Here is a 24,557-nt window from a genome sequence, read left to right on the forward strand (position 1 = left end):
AATAAAAGGTTGGAGAACCATTTACCATTCAAATGGTCCTCAAAAGAAAGCAGGGGTAGCCATCCTTATATCAGATAAACTAAAATTTACCCCGAAGACTGTAGTGAGAGAGTGAAGAGGGACACTATCTCATACTTAAAGGATCTATCCAACAAGAGGAATTAACAATCCTCAATATATATGCCCCGAATGTGGGAGCTGCCAAATACTTAAACGAATTATTAACCAAAGTGAAGAAATACTTAGATAATAATACACTTATACTTGGTGACTTCAATCTAGCTCTTTCTACCCTCGATAGGTCTTCTAAGCACAACATCTCCAAAGAAACGAGAGCTTTAAATGATACACTGGACCAGATGGATTTCACAGATATCTACAGAACTTTACATCCAAACTCAACTGAATACACATTCTTCTCAAGTGCACATGGAACTTTCTCCAGAATAGACCACATACTGGGTCACAAATCGGGTCTGAACCGATACCAAAAGATTGGGATCGTCCCCTGCATATTCTCAGACCATAACGCCTTGAAATTAGAACTCAATCACAAGAAGAAGTTTGGAAGGACCTCAAACACGTGGAGGTTAAGGACCATCCTGCTAAAAGATAAAAGGGTCAACCAGGAAATTAAGGAAGAATTAAAAAGATTCATGGAAACTAATGAGAATGAAGATACAACCGTTCAAAATCTTTGGGATGCAGCAAAAGCAGTCCTGAGGGGGAAATACATCGCAATACAAGCATCCATTCAAAAACTGGAAAGAACACAAATACAAAAGCTAACCTTACACATAAAGGAGCTAGAGAAAAAACAGCAAATCGACCCGACACCCAGCAGAAGAAGAGAGTTAATTAAAATTCGAGCAGAACTCAACGAAATTGAGACCAGAAGAACTGTGGAACAGATCAATAGAACCAGGAGTTGGTTCTTTGAAAGAATTAATAAGATAGATAAACCATTAGCCAACCTTATTAAAAAGAAGAGAGAGAAGACTCAAATTAATAAAATCATGAATGAGAAAGGAGAGATCACTACCAACACCAAGGAAATACAAACGATTTTAAAAACATATTATGAACAGCTCTACGCCAATAAATTAGGCAATCTAGAAGAAATGGACGCATTCCTGGAAAGCCACAAACTACCAAAACTGGAACAGGAAGAAATAGAAAACCTGAACAGGCCAATAACCAGGGAGGAAATTGAAGCAGTCATCAAAAACCTCCCAAGACACAAGAGTCCAGGGCCAGATGGCTTCCCAGGGGAATTCTATCAAACGTTTAAAGAAGAAATCATACCTATTCTACTAAAGCTGTTTGGAAAGATAGAAAGAGATGGAGTACTTCCAAATTCATTCTATGAGGCCAGCATCACCTTAATTCCAAAACCAGACAAAGACCCCACCAAAAAGGAGAATTACAGACCAATATCCCTGATGAACATGGATGCAAAAATTCTCAACAAGATACTAGCCAATAGGATCCAACAACACATTAAGAAAATTATTCACCATGACCAAGTAGGATTTATCCCCGGGACACAAGGCTGGTTCAACACTCGTAAAACAATCAATGTGATTCATCATATCAGCAAGAGAAAAACCAAGAACCATATGATCCTCTCATTAGATGCAGAGAAAGCATTTGACAAAATACAGCATCCATTCCTGATCAAAACTCTTCAGAGTGTAGGGATAGAGGGAACTTTCCTTGACATCTTAAAAGCCATCTACGAAAAGCCCACAGCAAATATCATTCTCAATGGGGAAGCACTGGGAGCCTTTCCCCTAAGATCAGGAACAAGACAGGGATGTCCACTCTCACCACTGCTATTCAACATAGTATGGAAGTCCTAGCCTCAGCAATCAGACAACAAAAAGACATTAAAGGCATTCAAATTGGCAAAGAAGAAGTCAAACTCTCCCTCTTCGCCGATGACATGATACTCTACATAGAAAACCCAAAAGCCTCCACCCCAAGATTGCTAGAACTCATACAGCAATTTGGTAGCATGGCAGGATACAAAATCAATGCCCAGAAATCAATGGCATTTCTATACACTAACAATGAGACTGAAGAAAGAGAAATTAAGGAGTCAATCCCATTTACAATTGCACCCAAAAGCATAAGATACCTAGGAATAAACCTAACCAAAGAGTAAAGGATCTATAACCTAAAAACTATAGAACACTTCTGAAAGAAATTGAGGAAGACACAAAGAGATGGAAAAATATTCCATGCTCATGGATTGGCAGAATTAATATTGTGAAAATGTCAATGTTACCCAGGGCAATTTACACGTTTAATGCAATCCCTATCAAAATACCATGGACTTTCTTCAGAGAGTTAGAACAAATTATTTTAAGATTTGTGTGGAATCAGAAAAGACCCCGAATAGCCAGGGGAATTTTAAAAAAGAAAACCATATGTGGGGCATCACAATGCCAGATTTCAGGTTGTACTACAAAGCTGTGGTCATCAAGACAGTGTGGTACTGGCACAAAAACAGACACATAGATCAATGGAACAGAATAGAGAACCCAGAAGTGGACCCTGAACTTTATGGTCAACTAATATTCGATAAAGGAGGAAAGACGATCCACTGGAAGAAAGACAGTCTCTTCAATAAATGGTGCTGGGAAAATTGGACATCCACATGCAGAAGAATGAAACTAGACCACTCTCTTGCACCATACACAAAGATAAACTCAAAATGGATGAAAGATCTAAATGTGAGACAAGATTCCATCAAAATCCTAGAGGAGAACACAGGCAACACCCTTTTTGAACTTGGCCACAGTAACTTCTTGCAAGATACATCCACGAAGGCAAAAGAAACAAAAGCAAAAATGAACTATTGGGACTTCATCAAGATAAGAAGCTTTTGCACAGCAAAGGATACAGTCAACAAAACTCAAAGACAACCTACAGAATGGGAGAAGATATTTGCAAATGACATATCAGATAAAGGGCAAGTTTCCAAAATCTATAAAGAACTTATTAAACTCAACACCAAAGAAACAAACAATCCAGTCATGAAATGGGCAAAAGACATGAAGAGAAATCTCACAGAGGAAGACATAGACATGGCCAACATGCACATGAGAAAATGCTCTGCATCACTTGCCATCAGGGAAATACAAATCAAAACCACAATGAGATACCGCCTCACACCAGTGAGAATGGGGAAAATTAACAAGGCAGGAAACAACAAATGTTGGAGAGGATGCGGAGAAAAGGGAACCCTCTTACACTGTTGGTGGGAATGTGAATTGGTGCAGCCACTCTGGAAAACTGTGTGGAGGTTCCTCAAAGAGTTAAAAATAGACCTGCCCTACGACCCAGCAATTGCACTGCTAGGGATTTACCCCAAAGATTCAGATGCAATGAAACGCCGGGACACCTGCACCCTGATGTTTCTAGCAGCAATGTCCACAATAGCCAAACTGTGGAAGGAGCCTCGGTGTCCATCGAAAGATGAATGGATAAAGAAGATGTGGTTTATGTATACAATGGAATATTCCTCAGCCATTAGAAAAGACAAATACCCACCATTTGCTTCGACGTGGATGGAACTGGAGGGTATTATGCTGAGTGAAGTAAGTCAATCAGAGAAGAACAAACATTATATGGTCTCATTCATTCGGTGAATATAAAAAATAATGAATGGGAATAAAGGGAAAAGGAGAGAAATTGAGTGGGAAATATCAGAGAGGGTGACAGATCATGAGAGACTCCTAACTCTGGTAATCGAACAACGGGTACTGCAAGGGAGGTGGCCGGGGGGTTTGGTGAAGACTGGCTGATGGGCACTGATGGAGTCACTTGACATGATGAGCACCAGGTGTTATGCTATATGTTGGCAATTTCAACTCCAATAAAATATAACTTAAAAAAAAAGGAAAGCGTTACAGGGAGGCACCATTTAGTGCCAGCATCCCATGGGAATATGCTCTACTGCTGTCACGAGTAGGGATTAACTACCTTAGTGACTGTATCCCTGCTTGGGAGCTATGGCCCCAGGACTTTGGCCCACCCCCTCATCTGTCTCGGTCACTGTGCTTAGCATCACTGTCATGCACCTGACTGTAAGCTCCACAGAAGCTTCTCAATGACAAGGACCAGAGACAAGGGCTCAGGGGTTTTTGTGTCACTTCCTCCTTATCTGAGATGCTGTGGGTAAGTGTAGCTGCTCCCACTACCATGTTGTATACCACAGTAGTAGTCAGCCTCGTCCTCAGGCTGGGCTCCTGTGATGGTGAGGGCGGCTTTGTTCCCAGAGATGGATCCAGAGAAGCGATCAGGGACCCCAGAGGGGCGGCTGTTTGTGTCATAGATAATCGTGCGAGGAGCCTGCCCTGGGGTCTGCTGGAACCAGTCGGGGTAGTTACTTGTAGTGACTGACCCAGAGCTGAGGCCACAAGTGAGTGTGACTGTCCCTCCTGGAGACACTGACAGTGATGGCTCCTGAGTCACCACAATCTGAGAATCAACTCCTAAAACAAAGAAGAGGAAAGGTATAGTTATGGGAGACAAGAGTCACATGAGTCACTGCTTTTATGTTCCCCCAACAGATGAAGAGTCCATTTCCCTGACCTGAGCCATAAGCAAGTAGCCCGAGAAGAAGCACCATCCAGGCCATGGTGTGGACCCTCACTGGAGGTGGGCTCCACTGTCTCTTCGGCTGGAGGAGGGTGTCCCTGGGCCTTTTCTTGACTCCAGACCTATAAGAATAAGCAGGTGCTTTATGCAAATCAGCTTCCTCTCTCTCCCTGCCCCGGGGTCACCCACATGTCACCTGGGAGATCTTGAAAGGGGCAGATGCTGGGACCTCACACACACAAATGTCTGCAGGGTGTCCTGGGACAGACTGTCAGGAAGACATCTTTCACTAAATCGCCTACCTATGACCGTGGTTACCTCCATCCCAAAGTTTCCTTCTCAAATCTGGAGAGCTGTATGAGGAGATGGAAATATTCTCCAACTCCTGGCCCAGCCTCTAAATCATCTCAATTCTAACCCCTCAATGGAACGTTTTCTTCACTCCCCAGGGACATTACTCCTTGTTTCTCTGGAGGATCTTAGCAGTCACTCCTCCAGCCATGAGGACACTGGGATCTCAGAGTCCATGTGACAGATGTAGGGATGTTGGTCTCCTCTTAGTTAATTGTGTACTGTGTCTGAGGTAGTCTGGAGTGCTGACCAAGGATATCTCTTTATCAGAAATGAACACAACACTGTGTGAACAAGAAAACCTCACGGAGCATTTTGAACTCCATTTCCCTTTGTGCTCTGCTGAGGATCAGATGGTCCTGGGAGCATGGGGAAGGAACCTGGAGAAGGAGGACTAGCAAGAGCATAAGGAGTCTCCAGGAACAGGGGAAGGTGAGGCTCCGGCCTTGTGTTTGCCCCAGTGTGAGATGCCAAACTGACTGCCATTCATTTTGCAGGTACTTGTTAATTGTTGGTTTGATAAATCATGCATGTTCCTTTTTCCTTTCTCTTCATGTTTGAGAGCCTGAACTCATATCAGAGAAAAATACTCATACTCATTGTCTTTCTATTAAACTAACACATCGCTGACACTAGAAAAGAATAGGTAATTTCACATCTATCAAATTTTGAGTTGGGGAATGGTATTCATTCAAAAGAAAAAAGAAAGAATTGGGAAAGCTGAAAACACAAACAGTATCTATTTCCATAGATAACTATAAAGTAGTGACATAAACGAGAAAGTCCAGTAAGAAATAATAACTGAAATGATGGCAGACAAAGGACTCAGGCACTTACTGCCTATTTCATCAAGAGCACATTTGGAAGTCATAGTTCGAGCAAGGGTCCCTGAGAGTGTCCACCTGGACACATTGCTCCAGGCCTTTCCCAGACACCAGCGTCCTATTGATTTCCCTGTGGGGCAGACCTGGGTGGGGATCTGCAGCCAGAGCAGAATGGAGGGATTGATAGACTGGAGACAGAATCACACAAGTCCTCAGGAGTCCTCATAGGCATGAAGGTGATAGAGCAGCGCCCCCGTGGGTCCTGAGAGATCCTACATGAGTCAGGCAGGAGCTTCCTCTGGGCTGTCTTGTACCTCTGAGAGGACATACTGATGCAGGCTGACCAGGGAGCTCTAGAGATCACTGTGTCCCCTGTGGTGTGTCCTGTCACATCAGTGTTTTCTCCCACAGGGTGTCAGGGAACCAGCACTGGGAGCTCAAAGGCTCTACCCGGGTTGGGGCATCTGATGCATGGCTCAGTGCCTCTTCACATCTGCTCCCCTCATTCCATGTGCCTCATCACTGAGAGACTGCACACAACTAGTCTCAGCTCTAATCCTCCCAGGGGATCAAGGCCAATTTTTTTAAAAGATTTTACTTATTTATTCATGAGACACACACACAGAGAGAGAGAAAGAGAGAGAGAGAGGCACAAATACAGGCAGAGGGAGAAGCAGGCTCCATACAGGGAGCCCGATGTGGGACTCGAACCTGGGAATTCAGGATCACGCCCTGGGCTGAAGGCAAGCACTAAACCACTGAGCCACCTAGGGATCATGGACCTGCTGAAATTATGGATGGGAAGAACTGGAGTACAAATTAGCCAATTAGCCCTGCCTTGCCCAGAATTGTTGATGTTCCCATGGGATAGAGGCGAAGCCATCTACTGAGTAGCTGACACCATGGCAAGAGGGCAAAAGGAAATTCCCTGCTTCTGCCAGGAGGTTATGGACACCATGTCTCTGCTGAGCAATAAAGTGAACCCTGCATGAGGGCACAGTTGGGGGATTCATTAGTGTATGCAAGCAGTGGGCAGGTTTTTCCAAATATTTCCTCCCCTTAGGCCAACTTATCTCAATATCCTCTGACCATGAGAGTTGGTGCTTTTGGAGATTGGGTGTTTTTTTGGCTTGATTTTATGCCTCCCAGCCTCTGGATAGTTCTTGGTTAGAGGAACTTACAGCCTCGTATCTTACATGTGGGGGACATAATACAAGAGAAGGAACCCGAGGTTCTCACTGCTGTGCTGTGTTTTCCTCAATTTGTTTGAAGTCTTCCTACTTCATTCTACCTTCTGAAGTCTTCCTATACTTGTCTGTTGTATTGTGTCAGGACATTTCAGTTGTAAGATCAGACCTGATTGAATGGAAGCACGTCCTTTGTCCAGAAGTAGGGATCTTCATGGTGCCTTCTCTGATTGCTTCACTGCAGTGCTAGGATGATGAGGATCCTGCTGAGGTGATGCGATGGAGGTGATTTATCTTGACTCTCAAGCTGTTAAAGTAAAAGACAAGTAATTTGAGTATCTTTTACATTATTCTTTATAGAACAATAAAAACTATAGACAGCACATAACCAAAACTTCAATGCAAAAAGTTTTACAAGCCAGATGGGACCCGTTATAGTACAAATGTCCAGCTTTGTGTTCTTAAATGCAGGGTATGGAAGAGGATATATTTTTATTCCCATTTTCCGTATGTTTTTGTGTGTTGAACTTTTTATTTATATGCAGAAAAAAGGCAAAAATGTGTTAAAGATGTCTAACATACATTTCTTTTTTTAAGATTTTATTTATTTATTTATTTATTTATTTATTTATTTATTTATTTATGAGAGAAACTGAATGAGAGAGAGAGGCAGAGACACAGGCAGAGGAAGAAGCAGGCCCCATGCACGAAACCCAACGTGAGACTCGATCCCTGGTCTCCAGGATCAGGCCCTGGGCTGAAGGCAACACTAAACCACTGAGCCACCTGGGCTGCCCCTAACATACATTTCACCCAGTTTTCCTAATGGCTTTCAGAGTGAGGGACCCAGAGCACAGGAAATGAGGGACAGAGAACCTGCTGAATCTCATAAAGGTATTTTATCTCTTAGCTGCCTCAGCTTTGACTTTCTGTGTCCCTAAAGGACGTGAGGGTAAAGACCCCAACTGTTCTCTTTGCATCTCCTTTGCAGTCATGCTTAGGGGGCCCTGGCCTCTTCCTGAGAGATGGAGGATTTACTACATATGTCCAGGGAACCGCTGAGGTCAGAGAGGGGCTGTGTCATGATAGGAACTGGCCGTGGAGCCCCAGCCACCACTGACCCAGCGAAGTACTTACCTTCGCAATCTCCAGATTCATATCAGGAGGTGTGGGAAGGAGGAGCCTAGGGAGGTGTGATTGCTGGTGGATCAGGGCCTGTGGTGTGTATTAGGATTAGACCCATCCCTGGGAAGACTCTCAACATATGAGGAGAGAGAAGGAGAGTCCCCAGCTGCCCTTTGCCTGTGACTAGTACAGAAAGTAGTGATATGGAGGTGGGACCTGTGCAGGACATCATGCAGCAAACCCTGAGATCTCCAGATCTGCTGGCACACAGTCTCCCTCACTGCCACTCGATTCCCTGAGCAGGGGCTCCTCAGGCACATGCACATTCCATCCCTGGAGAAGTCCAACAGCTTCAGGCCATGAGGAGGGGTCTCTCAAATGGACCCGTCTAAGGGTCTCTTTCCTCCTGTTCTCCACAGGGTGGCCAAGGCAGGAGGATGCAGGGAAGGAAGCACATGAACATCCTGACCTACAACCTAATCATTAGAGCCCTGCTCCAAGGCTGCAAAGGTCCTTAGTTGTCCCTGAAGTAGGGCTCACATCCAGGGGGACTCAGCTCATGGGAAGCCTCCTGACAGTGAGAACACGGCAGGAGGGGTCACAGCAGTGACCAGGCAGCCATGAGCTCCCTGTCTCATCACAGAAGGACCCAGACATCCTGTCTGACTTCCCAGTGCAAACTAGAAATGTGTCCATTAATGACTCTCTGGAAAGACAAGTAGAGATGGATGTACACATTGTGTGGCTCCTATTTATGACCATAATTATTGTCAGTCCTCAATCAATCAATTGTAATAGAATTTAGAATTTTTATCTATGGGCATTTTATGAAATAAGAAATGTGAATTACGCCATGAATGAAAACTTCTTTTTTTAATTTTTATTTATTTATGATAGTCACAGAGAGAGAAATAGAGAGAGAGAGAGAGAGAGAGAGAGAGAGAGGCAGAGACATAGGCAGAGGGAGGAGCAGGCTCCATGCACTGGGAACCCGACGTGGGATTAGATCCCGGGTCTCCAGGATCGCACCCTGGGCCAAAGGCAGGCGCCAAACTGCTGCGCCACCCAGGGATCCCGAAAACTTCTTTTTATTAAAAAAATATTTTATTTATTTATTCATTAGAGAAGGAGAGAGAGAGAGAGAGAGAGAAGCAGGCTCCATTCAGGGAGTCTAATGCAGGACTCGATCCGGGACCTCAGAATCACGCCCCAGGCTGAAGGCAGTGCTAAACCGCTGAGCCATCCAGGGATCCTCAAAACCTGAAAACTTCTATTCATAATTATTTCTTCAACAATAAATGCAGTCGACTTTCAACTATGAAATGAACTGAAAGGAGTAACTCAGTGAAGAGAAAACCCATTGCACACCAGGAGGGGTGCTGCTGTTTGATTCTAGGGAGGAGACGGAAAGTAAGTGCAATGTTTAAATCCCCTTCATGCACATGGACTTAAGTCCCCTGTAAGGTGAGAGCCAAGGCTGTGGCCACATGTCAGTCCAGCCCTCTATTGCCTGTAAGGTGACAGCTGGCCTGGAGCCTCAGAAGGAACCTCCAGTACATAGCACTTTCAAGTGTCCTCAGACCTGGGTAGACGTGCATGTGCAGACCTCATGGCTGACAGATCTAGGGGACTGGACGTCAAAGCCACCTCTTGTTCTGTGTGAAACACACAACTCAGAACCTCTCACGAGGGCCCCAGGGCAGGAAGCCGGAAGGAAAAAGAATTATTCTGGAACTTAACAGCTGCAGGTCCCGGGATAGGCAAAAAGTGACCCTGCCGATAGAGGGAACATTCCTCAAAATCTTAAAAGCCATCTACGAAAAGTCCACAGCAAATATAATTCTCAATGGGGAAGCACTGGGAGCCTTTCCCCTAAGATCAGGAACAAGACAGGGATGTCCACTCTCACCACTGCTATTCAACATAGTACTAGAACTCCTAGCCTCAGCAATCAGACAACAAAAAGACATTAAAGGCATTCAAATTGGCAAAGAAGAAGTCAAACTCTCCCTCCTTGCCGATGACATGATACTCTACATAGAAAACCCAAAAGCCTCCACCCCAAGATTGCTAGAACTCAAACAGCAATTTGGTAGCATGGCAGGATACAAAATCAATGCCCAGAAATCAATGGCATTTCTATACACTAACAATGAGACTGAAGAAAGAGAAATTAAGGAGTCAATCCCATGTACAATTGCACCCAAAAGCATAAGATACCTAGGAATAAACCTAACCAAAGAGGTAAAGGATCTATACCCTAAAAACTATAGAACACTTCTGAAAGAAATTGAGGAAGACACAAAGAGATGGAAAAATATTCCATGCTCATGGATTGGCAGAATTAATATTGTGAAAATGTCAATGTTACCCAGGGCAATTTACACGTTTAATGCAATCCCTATCAAAATACCATGGACTTTCTTCAGAGAGTTAGAACAAATTATTTTAAGATTTGTGTGGAATCAGAAAAGACCCCGAATAGCCAGGGGAATTTTAAAAAAGAAAACCATATGTGGGGCATCACAATGCCAGATTTCAGGTTGTACTACAAAGCTGTGGTCATCAAGACAGTGTGGTACTGGCACAAAAACAGACACATAGATCAATGGAACAGAATAGAGAACCCAGAAGTGGACCCTGAACTTTATGGTCAACTAATATTCGATAAAGGAGGAAAGACGATCCATTGGAAGAAAGACAGACTCTTCAATAAATGGTGCTGGGAAAATTGGACATCCACATGCAGAAGAATGAAACTAGACCACTCTCTTGCACCATACACAAAGATAAACTCAAAATGGATGAAAGATCTAAATGTGAGACAAGATTCCATCAAATTCCTAGAGGAGAACACAGGCAACACCCTTTTTGAACTTGGCCACAGTAACTTCTTGCAAGATACATCCACGAAGGCAAAAGAACAAAAGCAAAGATGAACTATTGGGACTTCATCAAGATAAGAAGCTTTGCACAGCAAAGGATACAGTCAACAAAACTCAAAGACAACCTACAGAATGGGAGAAGATATTTGCAAATGACATATCAGATAAAGGGCTAGTTTCCAAGATCTATAAAGAACTTCTTAAACTCAACACCAAAGAAACAAACAATCCAATCATGAAATGGGCAAAAGACATGAAGAGAAATCTCACAGAGAAGACATAGACATGGCCAACAGGCACATGAGAAAATGCTCTGCATCACTTGCCATCAGGGAAATACAGATCAAAACCACCATGAGATACCACCTCACACCAGTGAGAATGGGGAAAATTAACAAGGCAGGAAACCACAAATGTTGGAGAGGATGCGGAGAAAAGGGAACCCTCTTACACTGTTGGTGGGAATGTGAATTGCTGCAGCCACTCTGGAAAACTGTGTGGAGGTTCCTCAAAGAGTTAAAAATAGACCTGCCCTACGACCCAGCAATTGCACTGTTGGGGATTTACCCCAGAGATTCAGATGCAATGAAACGCTGGGACACCTGCACCCCAATGTTTATAGCAGCCATGTCCACAATAGCCAAACTGTGGAAGGAGCCTCGGTGCCCATCGAAAGATGAATGGATAAAGAAGATGTGGTTTATGTATACAATGGAATATTCCTCAGCCATTAGAAACGACAAATACCCACCATTTGCTTCAACGTGGATGGAACTGGAGGGTATTATGCTGAGTGAAGTAAGTCAATCGGAGAAGGACAAACAGTGTATGTTCTCATTCATTTGGGGAATATAAATAATAGTGAAAGGGAATATAAGGGAAGGGAGAAGAAATGTGTGGGAAATATCAGAAAGGGAGACAGAACATAAAGACTCCTAACTCTGGGAAATGAACTAGGGGTGGTGGAAGGGGAGGAGGACAGGGGTGGGGGTGAATGGGTGACGGGCACTGAGGGGTGCACTTGACGGGGTGAGCACTGGGTGTTATTCTGTATGTTGGTAAATTGAACACCAATAAAAAATAAATTCATTTAAAAAAATTAGAGGTAAGCATCTCAAAGATTTTTTATCCGAAAGATTATTTTTTAAAAACATTTTATTTATTTATTCATGAGAGAAAGAGAGGCATGGACACAGGCAGAGGGAGAAGCAGGCTCCATGCAGGGAGCCCAAACTGAGATTTGATCCCAGGACCACAGGATCACACCCTGGACTGATGGTGGTGCTAAACCGCTGAGCCACAAGGGCTGCCCTGAAAAGATTGTTAACCAAGAGGGCTGTGGTGAGAGGGAACGTGTTAACAATCCACTGAATCAGGAATCTAGGACCTGCTGAGTGACAAGAAGTCTGTCCATCCCTTATCTCCGCAGACATTACACCTACATCATAGGGTTTCCAGTTGTTGTGGAGTGCAGGTCAGGGGTGAGACCCAGCCTCCTGCTTCTTACCCCACAACCCAGCCTCACCCAAAGTCCCCTGAGTTCCCCTGGTGTCTACCAGGAGTCAGAAAACATACTGCTGAGAGTTGTGTCTGAGTGTGTGAAAAAAACGCTACAGCCTGGTACAGTTTCTATGGTAGAAAATGTTTCTGGGGTGGATCTGCGGGCCACAGAATTCTTCAGAATGAAAATCTGGATCAAAAGAAAAATAATGACATCTTAAAACATGGAGACAAGCCTTTGTCTATGGATTCCTCCAGGATTCCCCATGACTGAGGGCATCGGATATATCTGAAGTAGGTAAAAATCATTACATCCCATGTGCAAATACCTAAAAGTAGATAAACACATGCGTTTCAGGAAAGGTAATAATTTTACTTTCATATTAAATAGAGTGGAGTAGGGGGTGCATCTAAGAGGTGCAGGTCTTTGAGCATCAACTCTTGTTTTTGCTGATGTTCTAATCCCAGGATAGTGAGCTCGAGCCCTGCCAGAGCTCTGCACTGAGCCCAGAGTCCGCTTGAGCCTCCTTCCCTCCTCCTCTCCCCGCCCGCTGCTCCCCTCTGCACGCTCTCTCTATATATAAAAATAAAGAAATCTCTAAAAATATTAAGACTGACTAGGAGTGCTGGGTAACAAAAAAAATGGAGCCTAGATCTTAGAGCAAGAAGGAGAATGTGAGGGGTTCCATGAAACTCCATTTTCTTATCATTCTCTTCCCAGAGTTAGACCCTTGAGACTAGAAACTACAGTAAGATCATTTCTGGTTTTTTCTGAAATCCTGGGTGGAGACATAGCTCAGACCTGAAGAGCCAGAGGGAGAGACCAAAGCCAAAGGACAGAGGAACAGAGGGGGGACGAGAAGAGAGGGGGTGTTGTCGGGGAGAGCCTGCAGGATCTGGTCTGAGTTCCTGTGGAGATGGTTCAGAGAGAGGAAACTGTGTCTGTGACCAGCGTTATGGTCAGTGTATCCCCTGTGGATATAACAGTAGTGACACAAGGTCACACTCCATGGAATGAGGTGATAGAACTGAGTGTGGAAGAATGTTTGGAGTCTGCACGTTCAGCTGGATCACAGAGTTTCTTCGTGTTCATCTTCTCCACATTGAGTGGCGAGGTGCCTTGGGCTCTTTTATGTGTATGTCTGTGTCTCCTGGAATGTTCCATTTTCTCTCAGTCTATGCGCTTTACTGGAAGGTTTCTGTTTCCTGTGGAAGGATAGATCATTGTGCAGCAGAGACCACCCTGCTCAGTCTCTCCAGATAAGTTTCTTCCTGAATGAATGGAATGGGGGTTCAGAGACAAAATCCTTGGGTCCAGAGATTTGTCCCACTCCCTCCTTATCTGAGACCCTGTGAGTATCTTGTCAAGGAGGACAAGCTGACCAAGTCCGTGGAGGAAAGTCAGGCTGTAGCCTGGAAGCTCAGTCAGGGCTGTGCTAGCTCACAACTCAGGGCTTCTCCCAGAGAGCTCCTCCTATATTAACTCCCATTTTGCTGCTCTTCCCTCCACAAAAGGTGAATTCTATATTTGAGGCTTCACAACAGCTTCATGAGCAAAGGGATTTGCAGCAAATACTCAGATTCCTCCTCCCTAGACATCCAGAACTATTGCAAAGCTCCACTGGGTACCAGAGGAGAGGAGGCCACAAGCAGGCACTGGGGGATCAGGAACAGACCCTCCGAGGATGCCCATGGTCCTGAGTGGGGTCAGCTGTAGGAAGTCACATCCACAGGACTACTTCACCCAGTGTCCCTGGAGCAGGGTCAGGGTTTTTACAACATTTTAGGACCCCAAATCCCCCATTCCTAACCACAACCCTGATGTCACAACTATGGATCAAGTCCACATCTATGGGCCAGGAATTCCTCTTGGGCCTGGTTCTCACCCAGCATCCCCACAGCCTAGTGCCTCATACCTGGGACGCAGTGAGCCTTGGCCTGTCCTGAGAGCAGAGGCCTGGGAGACAAGAGGAGGTTTCTGCTCTGACAGCTGGAAGGGCAGAGTCCACCATGAGTAGGACTTTCAAATTGCTGGGATGGTCCCTTTGATCTGAACATTAAATCGATAAAAGTAGACGTTCTATGGGAAGAGAAAAGGACCACCATGACAACAGGATCTAATTTTTCTTTTATTTTTATTTTATTTATTTATTTATTTATTTATTTATTTATTTATTTATTTATTTTACACTTCTATGGGCCACCTGCTAAGAAGGAGTAGGAGCTTCTTTTTATTTTTTTATGTTTTTATAAATTTATTTTATTGGTGTTCAATTTGCCAACATATAGAATAACACCCAGTGCTCATCCCGTCAAGTGCCCCCCTCAGTGCCCGTCACCCAGTTATCACCACCCCCCGCCCTCCTCCCCTTCCACCACCCCTAGTTCGTTGCCCAGAGTTAGGAGTCTCTCATGTTCTGTTTCCCTTTCTGATATTTCCCACTCATTTTTTCTCCTTTCCCCTTTTTTCCCCTTCACTCTTTTTTATATTCCCCAAATGAATGAGACAGTAGAATGTTTCTCCTTCTCCGATTGACTTACTTCACTCAGCATAATACCCTCTAGTTCCATCCACGTCGAAGCAAATGGTGGGTATTTGTCATTTCTAATGGCTGAGGAATATTCCATTGCATACATAGAACACATCTTCTTTATCCATTCAACTTTCAATGGACACCAAGGCTAATTTTTCAATTTCAATAACTAACAATATTTCTGGTGGGGGTGAATGGGTGACGGGCACTGAGGGGGACACTTGACGGGATGAGCACTGGGTGTTATTCTGTATGTTGGTAAATTGAACAACAATAAAAATTAATTTATTAAAAAAACAATATTTCTGTATCTATTTCTTCTCAGTTTTTATTTCTTCTGTATCTTCAGAAAGGTGTAAATAGAAAACTAGGAGGAAGGATATTGTGATCCAGAATCTACTTCCAGTAAAATTAGTGTGTATTCAAGTTCTCTTAAATTGGGAGATAGACAGTCCAAGGCCATAGGCAGGCTGAAGTGTTGCCCCACGTCCTCCTCTGTGTCCCTGTGACCAGGACCACTGTGCCAGATTGTACTGTAAGAGTCAGCCTTGTCCTCACGCTGCAGCCCAGAGATGAGCAGAGGCCCTGCTTCGGTGGAGGTGTCTTCAGATCCAGAGCAGGGCTGGGGACGTTGAGCCCTGGTGCTTATCTGAGTCTGAGTAGAACCTCAGGAGATACTGGGGGAGGGGGCTCCCTGGCTTCTGTTGGAACCAGTATATGTAGCAGCTGCCAGCAATGAAGCCACTGCTCATGGTTCATGTGAGTCTGGCTGTTGTTCCTGGAGATGCAGAGAGGTGGGGACTGGGGGCAGCTGTGCCAGTCCTGCCTGGGACAGGGAAACTGTAGATACACAAACTCCCAGGAGGTGGGGCATTTTTGGTGGGAGTTTCCAGGGGATGTTAATATCGGGGAAACTCCCCCAGAAGACAGACGATGTCCCTCCCTGGGCAGAAAGAGAAGAACCGGAGGAGGAGAGGAGTCCAGGCCATGTTGACAAATCCCCTGTCCCAAGAATGGAGCTGCGCTGTTTTAAGCTTGTCTAATTCTCCCTGCAATCTCCAGGCAAATGACAGTGCACTTTATGCAAATTGTCACCCCTTCCAGTCTCTCAGACTCCATCTGGTCAGTGATTCAGAAAAACAGGGGACAGAGGATGCTGAAGGCAGGGACTGCTCAGAGTGGACATAGGAAGGGTAGAGGGAGCATCTGTGGGAACCCCTCAGGACCCTGCTCAGGAGCCTCTGCCAGGCCCTGAGGGCACCAGGCTGCTGGGTCTCACCAGGGGTGCAGCACCTGGCTGCTGGGTCTCACCAGGGGCGCAGCTCAGCCTCTGCCAGCTGTGAGGACAGGGGGGCTCCCCCACCTGGGAAGTTCCCCCTGTAGGGCCCAGGGGATGCACAGTGCCCCTTGCTGATTACATGCCCCTTTCAGGGTCCTCAGTGTCCTGAAGGTAACATCCAGAGCTGTGACCCCAGCACTCACCAGTGACCTGAAGGACTGGGTGGAGCACCCTGCATGGTCTGCTGTAAAGAACAAGGATACAGGGTCTGTGATTTGAGAGCTTCCCACATGGAGGGAAGAGTCCTCACAAAATAAGCACTCCTGTGAGAGGGGGAATGTCTATAAAACATAAATCATGCAAAAGACTGAGCCTATCCTAACTCCTAGATCATTGAGGGAGCTCCTCAGAGGAGGGTCTTTCATATTCATCTCAGGAGAGGAGTGGCGGTGTTCTGCACAAAGAGTCATCGAAGAAAATATTAAAATATTAAAACAATGCATAAAGATCTTCAACCCAAGATGGGAGGCAGTGATTTAACAGAAGCATCACCACCTGGTGAACCTGTGGCCCCGGGGGATAGGAGGAGGGACAGAACAGGGCAGGACTGAAGATACCAAGTTGTCAGGGCAGAGCACCTGAAGCAGGAGCACAGCAGGAGGGGATGCTGGTGGCTGTGGTCCCAGGAGAAGGCAGGAGAGAAGGGGGAAGAGGACTGTGTGAACTGGGGTCTCTGCTATGACAGACCCCTGAGAGGGTGCTGCTGTCACTGCAGGGGAGCCTCAGGTAGGGAGAGGCTTCTCTCTGCATGAAGGAGTAGAGGATCTGGGGAAGGAGCACAAACACTGAATTCCTAGCTCAGAAATGGGAGACCCTGACCTTGAGCGTCAGGATCAGTGCCCACAGCCTGAGGCAGGTGTCTGCCCTGGTGAGCAGGCCCTGGGGTGTATGTGTCCGTGTAGGGGGACAGGAGCTTGGGATGGTACCCTGGACCCCTTCCCTGGGTGCAGGACAGGGGACAGGAGTCCAGGAGGCAGCTTCCCTCAGTCCAGGCTCGCTCTGGGGGTCTTCCCTGTAGCGTCCCTGCAGTGTGTGGGGATGTTAGTCCTCCCTTCTGCTCCAGGTCCCCAGGGGTGAGCCAGGTGTCAATGGCATGACACATGCCCCTAGTCTCCCGCATAAAAATGTTCCAGGAGGGCTGAGGCCAGTGACCATGTGTTGGGGGGTTTGCAGACCTTTACAACCCAGGGGGATGTGGAATCATGGAGGAGCATGAGCTGAATGTCCAAGGTCAGGCTGCGGTGCCCAGGACATAGGCGTCATGAAGAACTGGGGTGGAGAACCCCAACCTCTGCCTTGAGTTGCACATCCCCAGAATCCCAGCCACAGGTGCTGGTGGCTCTTTCTCAACATTTCAGCCCCCAGAAGGAGGAGAATATCATCTTGGTCACTGCTCCCCACTCCCAGTTCCTCTCCTGGTGCCTGTAATGGGAAGGGCCTGGGAGGACCCCTCTGAGCTAAAGGTTTCTGGGGCTGAAAGAAGGTGGGACCTGGGCCGAGACTCAGGCAGGGGATGCACAGCATCCCATGGACCCGAGGGACAGGCTTCCAGGCTCCTGCTGCCCCAGTCCTGGTCCACACTGGCTGAGATGAGGGAAGAGGATTCCAGAGCAGAGCCCTCTGCCTCCAGTGCTGTGGGTCCCCACCCCTTGTGCATGGAGGACAGACCACACCCAGGTCACATCCAGCCTTCCTGAGGCTGCATCTCATGACCCCAAATGGCTCAGAATCCCCTGCTGTGGCTCCTCCCTGAGGACTGTCTCCAACTGTCCCCCCTGTTCCACTGCTTCCCCAGGATCAGAGTGAGGCTCGGGGTCAGGGCCATCCCCAGGGCAGGGAGCACATGGACAAACACATCAGTAATGCTTCCCCCATGGACTCCAAGGTGGGTCCTCGAGGCCTGGTCTCTCTCTGTCTCTCTCTGTCTCTGTCTCTTACCCCAGCTCCTTCTCTGTCAGCTGAGCCTCTGTCCACACTCCTGGTGGGGAGGCCACAGGCTCGCCCTGTCTCTACGATGACCTCTGTCTGTGGCCCCAGGTGTGCGCTATAATTTACAGGTTTATAAATAATCAACCTTTAGTTTTCAAACTATCCTGTGTTGTAGCTGAAGGACCTAGGGCAATCGTCTCCAGACACATAAGGGCAGGTCCGATCTCCACACTGGCTATGGAGAGGTCGAGACCCTCACAACACGGGACCTTCTGTTCCTGAAGGGACAATGATGTCTCCCATCATCTGTGACTGTGGATGTCACGGTTCAATTCCAGGCCCGGCCCCGACACATCACAAGGACTGAGCCCTCAGCCCAGGGGACACACTCTGTCATCCTAAGGGGCTCACATGCAGTTTCTTTGCTCCCTTTACAAACTTCCGGTTCAATCTCTCTCAGGTCCTCACCTTCATGTCCTCCCCCTTTGAGGACAAAGGGGCAAAACTCCTTGGGGAAGTGGATGGGATGATATTCCCCTGTGAACTCCGTCATGGACCCCAGACTCCTAGAACACATTCTCTGCCTGCATGAAGGTGCTGTCACTCTGGGGTACAGTTTACTGAGCTGTGACAGCACAGCAGTGTGGTGCGGCCGCCATCACAGGGCCTTGTAGGAGAGTGACATCACCACGAACACCGTCACCTCACACACTCCCCATCCTCCTTCCTCCACCTGCTGTCAATCCCTGGCTTCTTACCACCTCTAGATTCCCGCCTCTTCCAAAATACAATGAAATTCCCATGATGTGGAATTTAGCCTTTTATGTTATTCATCCTAAAGAAATGTGCAGTTAATATTCATGCATGTTTTTGAACTTAGGAAATTATTTCTTTAAATGTTGACTAATATCACCCCCTACGACTATACATCAGGTTGGATTAAATCTTCCTTACTTCAAGTCTGGTCATTTTATAAAAATCTGGTATAAAAAAAGTGTGCAGATGTTTTATTTCTTTGAATTGTATTATGAATCAAGTTTCCATAAACATTCGCGTAGGGATTTTTCTCTAGAAAGCTTTATTTTTTACATTTTATATTTCTGAGTGTGCATTGATTTATGTGTTCCATGCAATCATCAAATAAGAAGAACTCGTCATCTGGTTGAAGCTAAGGCAATAATAATCCCAGCTGCAAAAAGAGCTGACATGTGCATCAGCAGAACAGGGATGGGGCCGAAGGACCATGATAGCTTCATGACTTAAGAGTGTTTCATTTACTGAAAAACCAGAAGATGACAAGTGAATGTACTCTAGCCTAAAAGAACCTGTCCCTGATCACGAGGACAAAATTTTCTCTTTCCTTTGACACCCTCTGTGCACAATGGGTTACTCTGAGTGACTCTGAGGTCAGAGATGATGAAGCAAGTGCCATTCCCAGGAGGTCCCCAAGATGCACCTGGGCTCAGGGCATCAACTGAAGAATGAGCAGAAACCCAGGGGGAGCCTAAGAAGGCATCTGCTGGGGCGCTAACTCACTTTGCAGAGAAGTGGGTTTTGTGTCATTTCCCCACAGGCCTGGAGCACTGTGCCAGCACTGAGACTGCTGTCATATGGTGAGCAGTAATAATCAGCCTCGTCCTCAGCCTGGAGCCTAGAGATGGTCAGGGTGGCTGTGCTACCTGATTTGGAGCCAGGGAATCGATCAGGGACCCCCGAGGGTCGGTTACGACTACCAGAGATGACAGTTCTGGGGCCTGATCCTGGGAGCTGTTGTTGTCAGCTCACATAATATCTACCGATGTTGGAGCTGCTTTTAGTGCAGGAGATGGTGATCCTCTGGCCCAGGGACCCAGACACTGAGGCCGGCTGAGTCAGCACAGACTGGGCCCAGGAACCTGCAAGAAGGAGAGAAATAGGGTGATTCTGGAGTGTGGACCCCACATGTCCTTCCAGGGCCCCTCCCCCTGTCCCACATCCAGTCACCTGTGCAGTGAGTGAGGAGGGTGAGGAGGAGAGGGGACCAGCCCATGGTGGAGGTCATCACTGATCCTGTCTTCCGTGGCCCCTCAGCTGAGCAGATCCTCACCTCCTCTCTCCCTTCCCCTCTTCATCCTCTGAGAGAGGGAGGAGCCCTCCCATGCAAATGAGACCTCAGCTCTCTGACCCCTCCCTAGCCCTGGGTCAGGTCCCTCTGCCTAAGGATGTCAGGGGGGTGGGCAGAGGAGGGGCTGCTTGGGGCTGGGGTGTGGTTCGGGAGGTCCCAGCTCTGAGCCCTGAGCAGAGGCCACAGTCAGTGCCAGGTGGTGTTCCCAGCTGTGATCAAGCCTGACCCCTCAGAAATATGCCTCAATCGCCTTCAGGCATCCTGACACCGCCTCACCCTGCATGACCTGGGGATCAGTTGCCCATAGGACACAGGTCCTGTCTCCAGAGCTCTGTCCACTCTCCTCCTATGATCTGGACAAGTCTCCCCGCATGTGGTCTCCCATGACTGTGGCATAGATTTTAGGCTACACTCTCATTGCTCGGTGTGAGGGACTCCTGGGTGGCTCAGTGGTTAAGCGTCTGTCTTTGGCTCAGGGCATGATCCTGGAGTCCTGGGTTCAAGCCCCCCATCCGGCTCTGTGCAGGGAGCCTGCTTCTCCCTCTGCCTGTGTCTCTGCCTCTCTCTCTGTTCGTCTCTACCACGGATCCCTTGGCTTTTCATGAGCCACTCAGGACTGAGGTGGTGTTGCTACACCAATTCGTCTCACATCACTGTCACATCCAGAGGAGTGAAGGGTCGCCGTGTACAAGTGGCCTCTTCTGCGCAGGATGTGGAGACCTTCCTCATATATGATGACCCTGGTTGCAGCCCTCTCCTTCTCTGAGTTTGCTGAAATACTGAAGACCCAAGGAGCGAGATTTTCCAGGTTGTGGGTGGAAGCCCTCATGTGCTTTCCTGGAAAGGTTACACACTCAACATTGTTGTCATCTTTCACTGTTTTCACCTGTTTTAAACCTTAGTTTTCCCCACTCTGTGGGCAGTGACTCCCTCCCAGCGTCTGTCCTCCCCCACATGGACACAGGTCCACAGTAGCCCTGCCACGTTTGGTTGTGTGTGTGCCACTGACCTCAGAGCACAAGGGGCAGACGTGCCAGGGTGTTTTAGCAGGAAGAAGTGACAGCTGGAGAATTTCTGCCAAGAATCCAGAGGAAGAGATTGTGTATTGGTCACCCCCTAGACCAACTGTGCACATAAATTGGATGAATGTTCTTTTTAAGAAAATCTTCTCAATGTGCATTGACTAAGACTCAATGATGATGTCACTGTGAAGACGCAGGTGGAATTATGAGTATATTGTTCACAGATCTGTGCGGACTGCACGGAGAATAACGATGGAAGCGGCATTTAAAACCTCAGTGCAGTTGCACCTGGTGGCTCAGTGATTGAGCATCTGCCGTTGGCTCAGGTCATGAATCCAGGGTCCTGGAATCGAGACCTGCATCAGGCTCCCTGCGGGGACCCTGCTTCACCCTCTGAATGTGTCTCTGCCTCTCTCTCTCTGTGTCTAATGGATAAATAAATAAAAAGTTTTAAAAAAAGAAATGACTTTGGCTTTCATTTAAATAGACATTTATAAACATTTTATAAAATGATTTGTCTCTTTTTTTAACCTTATGATTATATCATGGGTCTGATCATGCAAGTTGGAAAACCTGAAGTGGTGCCCATGAGCCCCCATGAGGACCCTGTTGTACGAACTTCACAGCCATCTAAGTACTGGAATTCCCATACACAGACGAGATTCCAGGATGAGGAATTCAGGGTCCCACTAATATCTGGGGTGGGCACAGCTGGCGCCCAGGCACCTGTGTCTAGCATGTTCAGGACAGAGCAATTGCTCATTCAGCCACCCATGAGGAGAATGAAGTTCTATTGGCAAAAGGCACCTGGACTCAGAGTTGATGGCAAAGGTCCCCTGTGAGTGGTGGAGAGTGGAGATGAGGGGCCACGTCCCTGAGGTCACAGACCCTGTGGTCCTGACTTGGAACAGATGATTTAGCAGAGATCCAGCCTGGCTGGACATGTCCCTGGTGAGACTGTGGGAGTGACAGCCCAGGAGAGCACAGGGACTTTGACTTTGCTTTGACTTCAGAGCAGCCCTGAGGCTGGGGTCCCAGAATCGATGTGCTGATCAACCTCAGGCGCTGATTAGATCCCAGAAATGGTGGAGGGCTGAGCTGCCCATGGGGACAGAGACTCTCCCTAGGAATCCTGAGGATCAGCTTTGTCCCCAGGAGCACATCCTGGTTGCCCAGGTGACAACACCTCAGTCACTCATGTTCCTTGCTACTAGGGTTAGTGCCTTCTGGAGACTGTGACATCAAGGACAGCAGGTGAGCACAGATTAGCCTAACATTTGAACGGATGGAGAAGCCCAAAAACTGCAGAGCCCAGGACAATATACAACCAGAGATGAGACACTGGTGAGTGTGTGTGAGTGTGCATGTGCATGTTTGTGCACGCGTGACCTAAAATTAGGCCAAGTGGCCCTCATTCCCTTCTAAGCCTTCTCAACAAACTGAGGGATTACCCTTTATCTCAGGTCCTGGTACCAGGATTTCAAGGCCCGTGTCTCAAAGCCCTTGTCCCTGAGGGAGGATTGATCCAGGCAGTGAGGACTCACATGAGAGCAGCCCTGTAACAACATCCCTGAATCAGACTTACAGGTGCTGCCGAGTGACAGAAACAGGAAGGACAATGTAGGGTTTCACATGCAGCCCCAATTTCTGGTCATTCTCCTCCCCATAGATGGACCCTGGGGACTGGAATCTTCAGCAAATTCATTTGTGGTTTTCTCTGATGAATATTTGCTGGGAGGCAGGTTCAGTTGCAGACACAGTATCTATCCCTGTCCATCTTCTCCGGCCCCCAAGGGGGTGTGCAGTTGGGCTCTGATCTCTCATCTCTTCCTGTCTTCCTCAGATGTCCTATGAGGTGTCACTTTGCAGGCATATCCTTAGTTTTTCTCTTTCATCTTCTGAAACAAGACCTTCGGGGCACCTGGGTGCCTCAGTGATTGAGCATCTGTCTTTGGCTCAGACTGTGATCCCAGGTCCAGGGTTGGAGTCCTGCATCAGGTTCCCCACAGGGAGCCTGCTTCTCCCTCTGCCTATGTCTCTGCCTCTCTCCCCATGTCGCTCATAAATAAATATATAAATAAATAGAATATTAAAAAGAACCCAGCCCTTCCAACATATATGTGCCCCCTGCATGTATCTCCGGGTAAGATTCTCTGAAAAGTAGCTCCAGACCATGTCTGTGGGACCAGGGGTCTTTGTCTCACGTCCTCCTTATCTCAGACGCTGTGAGTATCGGGAGCTGCTCCCACTGCCATGGTCTGTAGCACAGTGACAGTCAGCCTCGTCCTCAGGCTGTAGCCCAGAGATGAGCAGGATCCCTGCATTGGCCAAGGTGCCCTTGGAGCCAGAGAAGCGGCTGGGGACCCCGGGGCCCTGGTGAGTCTCAGTAGACCATCAGCAGGTACTCAGGAAGCTTCCTGGCTGCTGGGACCAGCGTATGGCCACTGCTGCAGCCGCTGCTCAGGGTGCAGGTGAGTCTGGCTGTTGTTCCCAGGGATGCAGAGAGGGAGGTCGGCTGGGTCAGCACAGGCTGGGACGGGGAACCTGCAGACACATATGTGGGTGATGGAGCAGGGGCCAGACTGAATTTCCTCACACCTCTAAGCTAGACCAGCTGATGTAGGCTGACAGTGGCTCTGTGTCCCTGAGGTCAGTCCTGACCTGTGCACAGACAGAGTAGAATGAACATTAAAGATCCCAAGCCAGGGTGACACAGTCCCTGGTCCCCTCCGTGGGCTGGGCAACCCCAGGCCTCCTCTTCTCCTCCCCCCTCTGCCACAGGAGGGGCTGTCCATGCACATGGGCTCCACCCACTGACTTCCAAGCCCCTCCCTGGGCCCTGATCCTGGAGCTCTGCTCACACCACACACTGAGGAGGATGGAGGTGGCTTGAGCCCTGGGGGGAAGCACCTGCTGAGACCTCACACAGGCTCCCAGGGGAGACTGCCAGGCCAGAGGGGACACAGATGCTGAGTCCCCATCAGGGAGCTCAGAACCCAGTCCTCAGGCCCAGGCACCCTGAGTGAAGGGGCCTCACTGAGCAGCCCTGTAGGGACCACAGGGCAGTCCCTCAGCGCCCCCTCCTGGTCACAGGGCACACACCTCGGCAAGGCCCAAAGCCCTGAGAGCCCAGCTGGTTTCCAGGGCTC

General features: G+C 47.6%; 1 pseudogene and 1 gene segment (V, D, J or C); both read right to left on the bottom strand.

Moving 5' to 3' along the window:
- Window positions 1–4,167: 4,167 nt before the first annotated feature.
- LOC129508301 (immunoglobulin lambda variable 8-61-like) lies at window positions 4,168–5,830 on the bottom strand. The segment is given in 2 exon segments: window positions 4,168–4,502; window positions 5,797–5,830. Coding segments are annotated over 2 exon segments (369 nt in total).
- Window positions 5,831–14,503: 8,673 nt separating this feature from the next.
- LOC129508302 (immunoglobulin lambda variable 1-40-like) lies at window positions 14,504–20,311 on the bottom strand (annotated as a pseudogene).
- Between the last annotated feature and the right edge of the window lie 4,246 nt (window positions 20,312–24,557).

Source organism: Nyctereutes procyonoides, unplaced genomic scaffold (genome assembly GCF_905146905.1).
Source record: "Nyctereutes procyonoides isolate TBG_1078 unplaced genomic scaffold, NYPRO_anot_genome, whole genome shotgun sequence".
Lineage (NCBI taxonomy): Eukaryota > Metazoa > Chordata > Mammalia > Carnivora > Canidae > Nyctereutes > Nyctereutes procyonoides.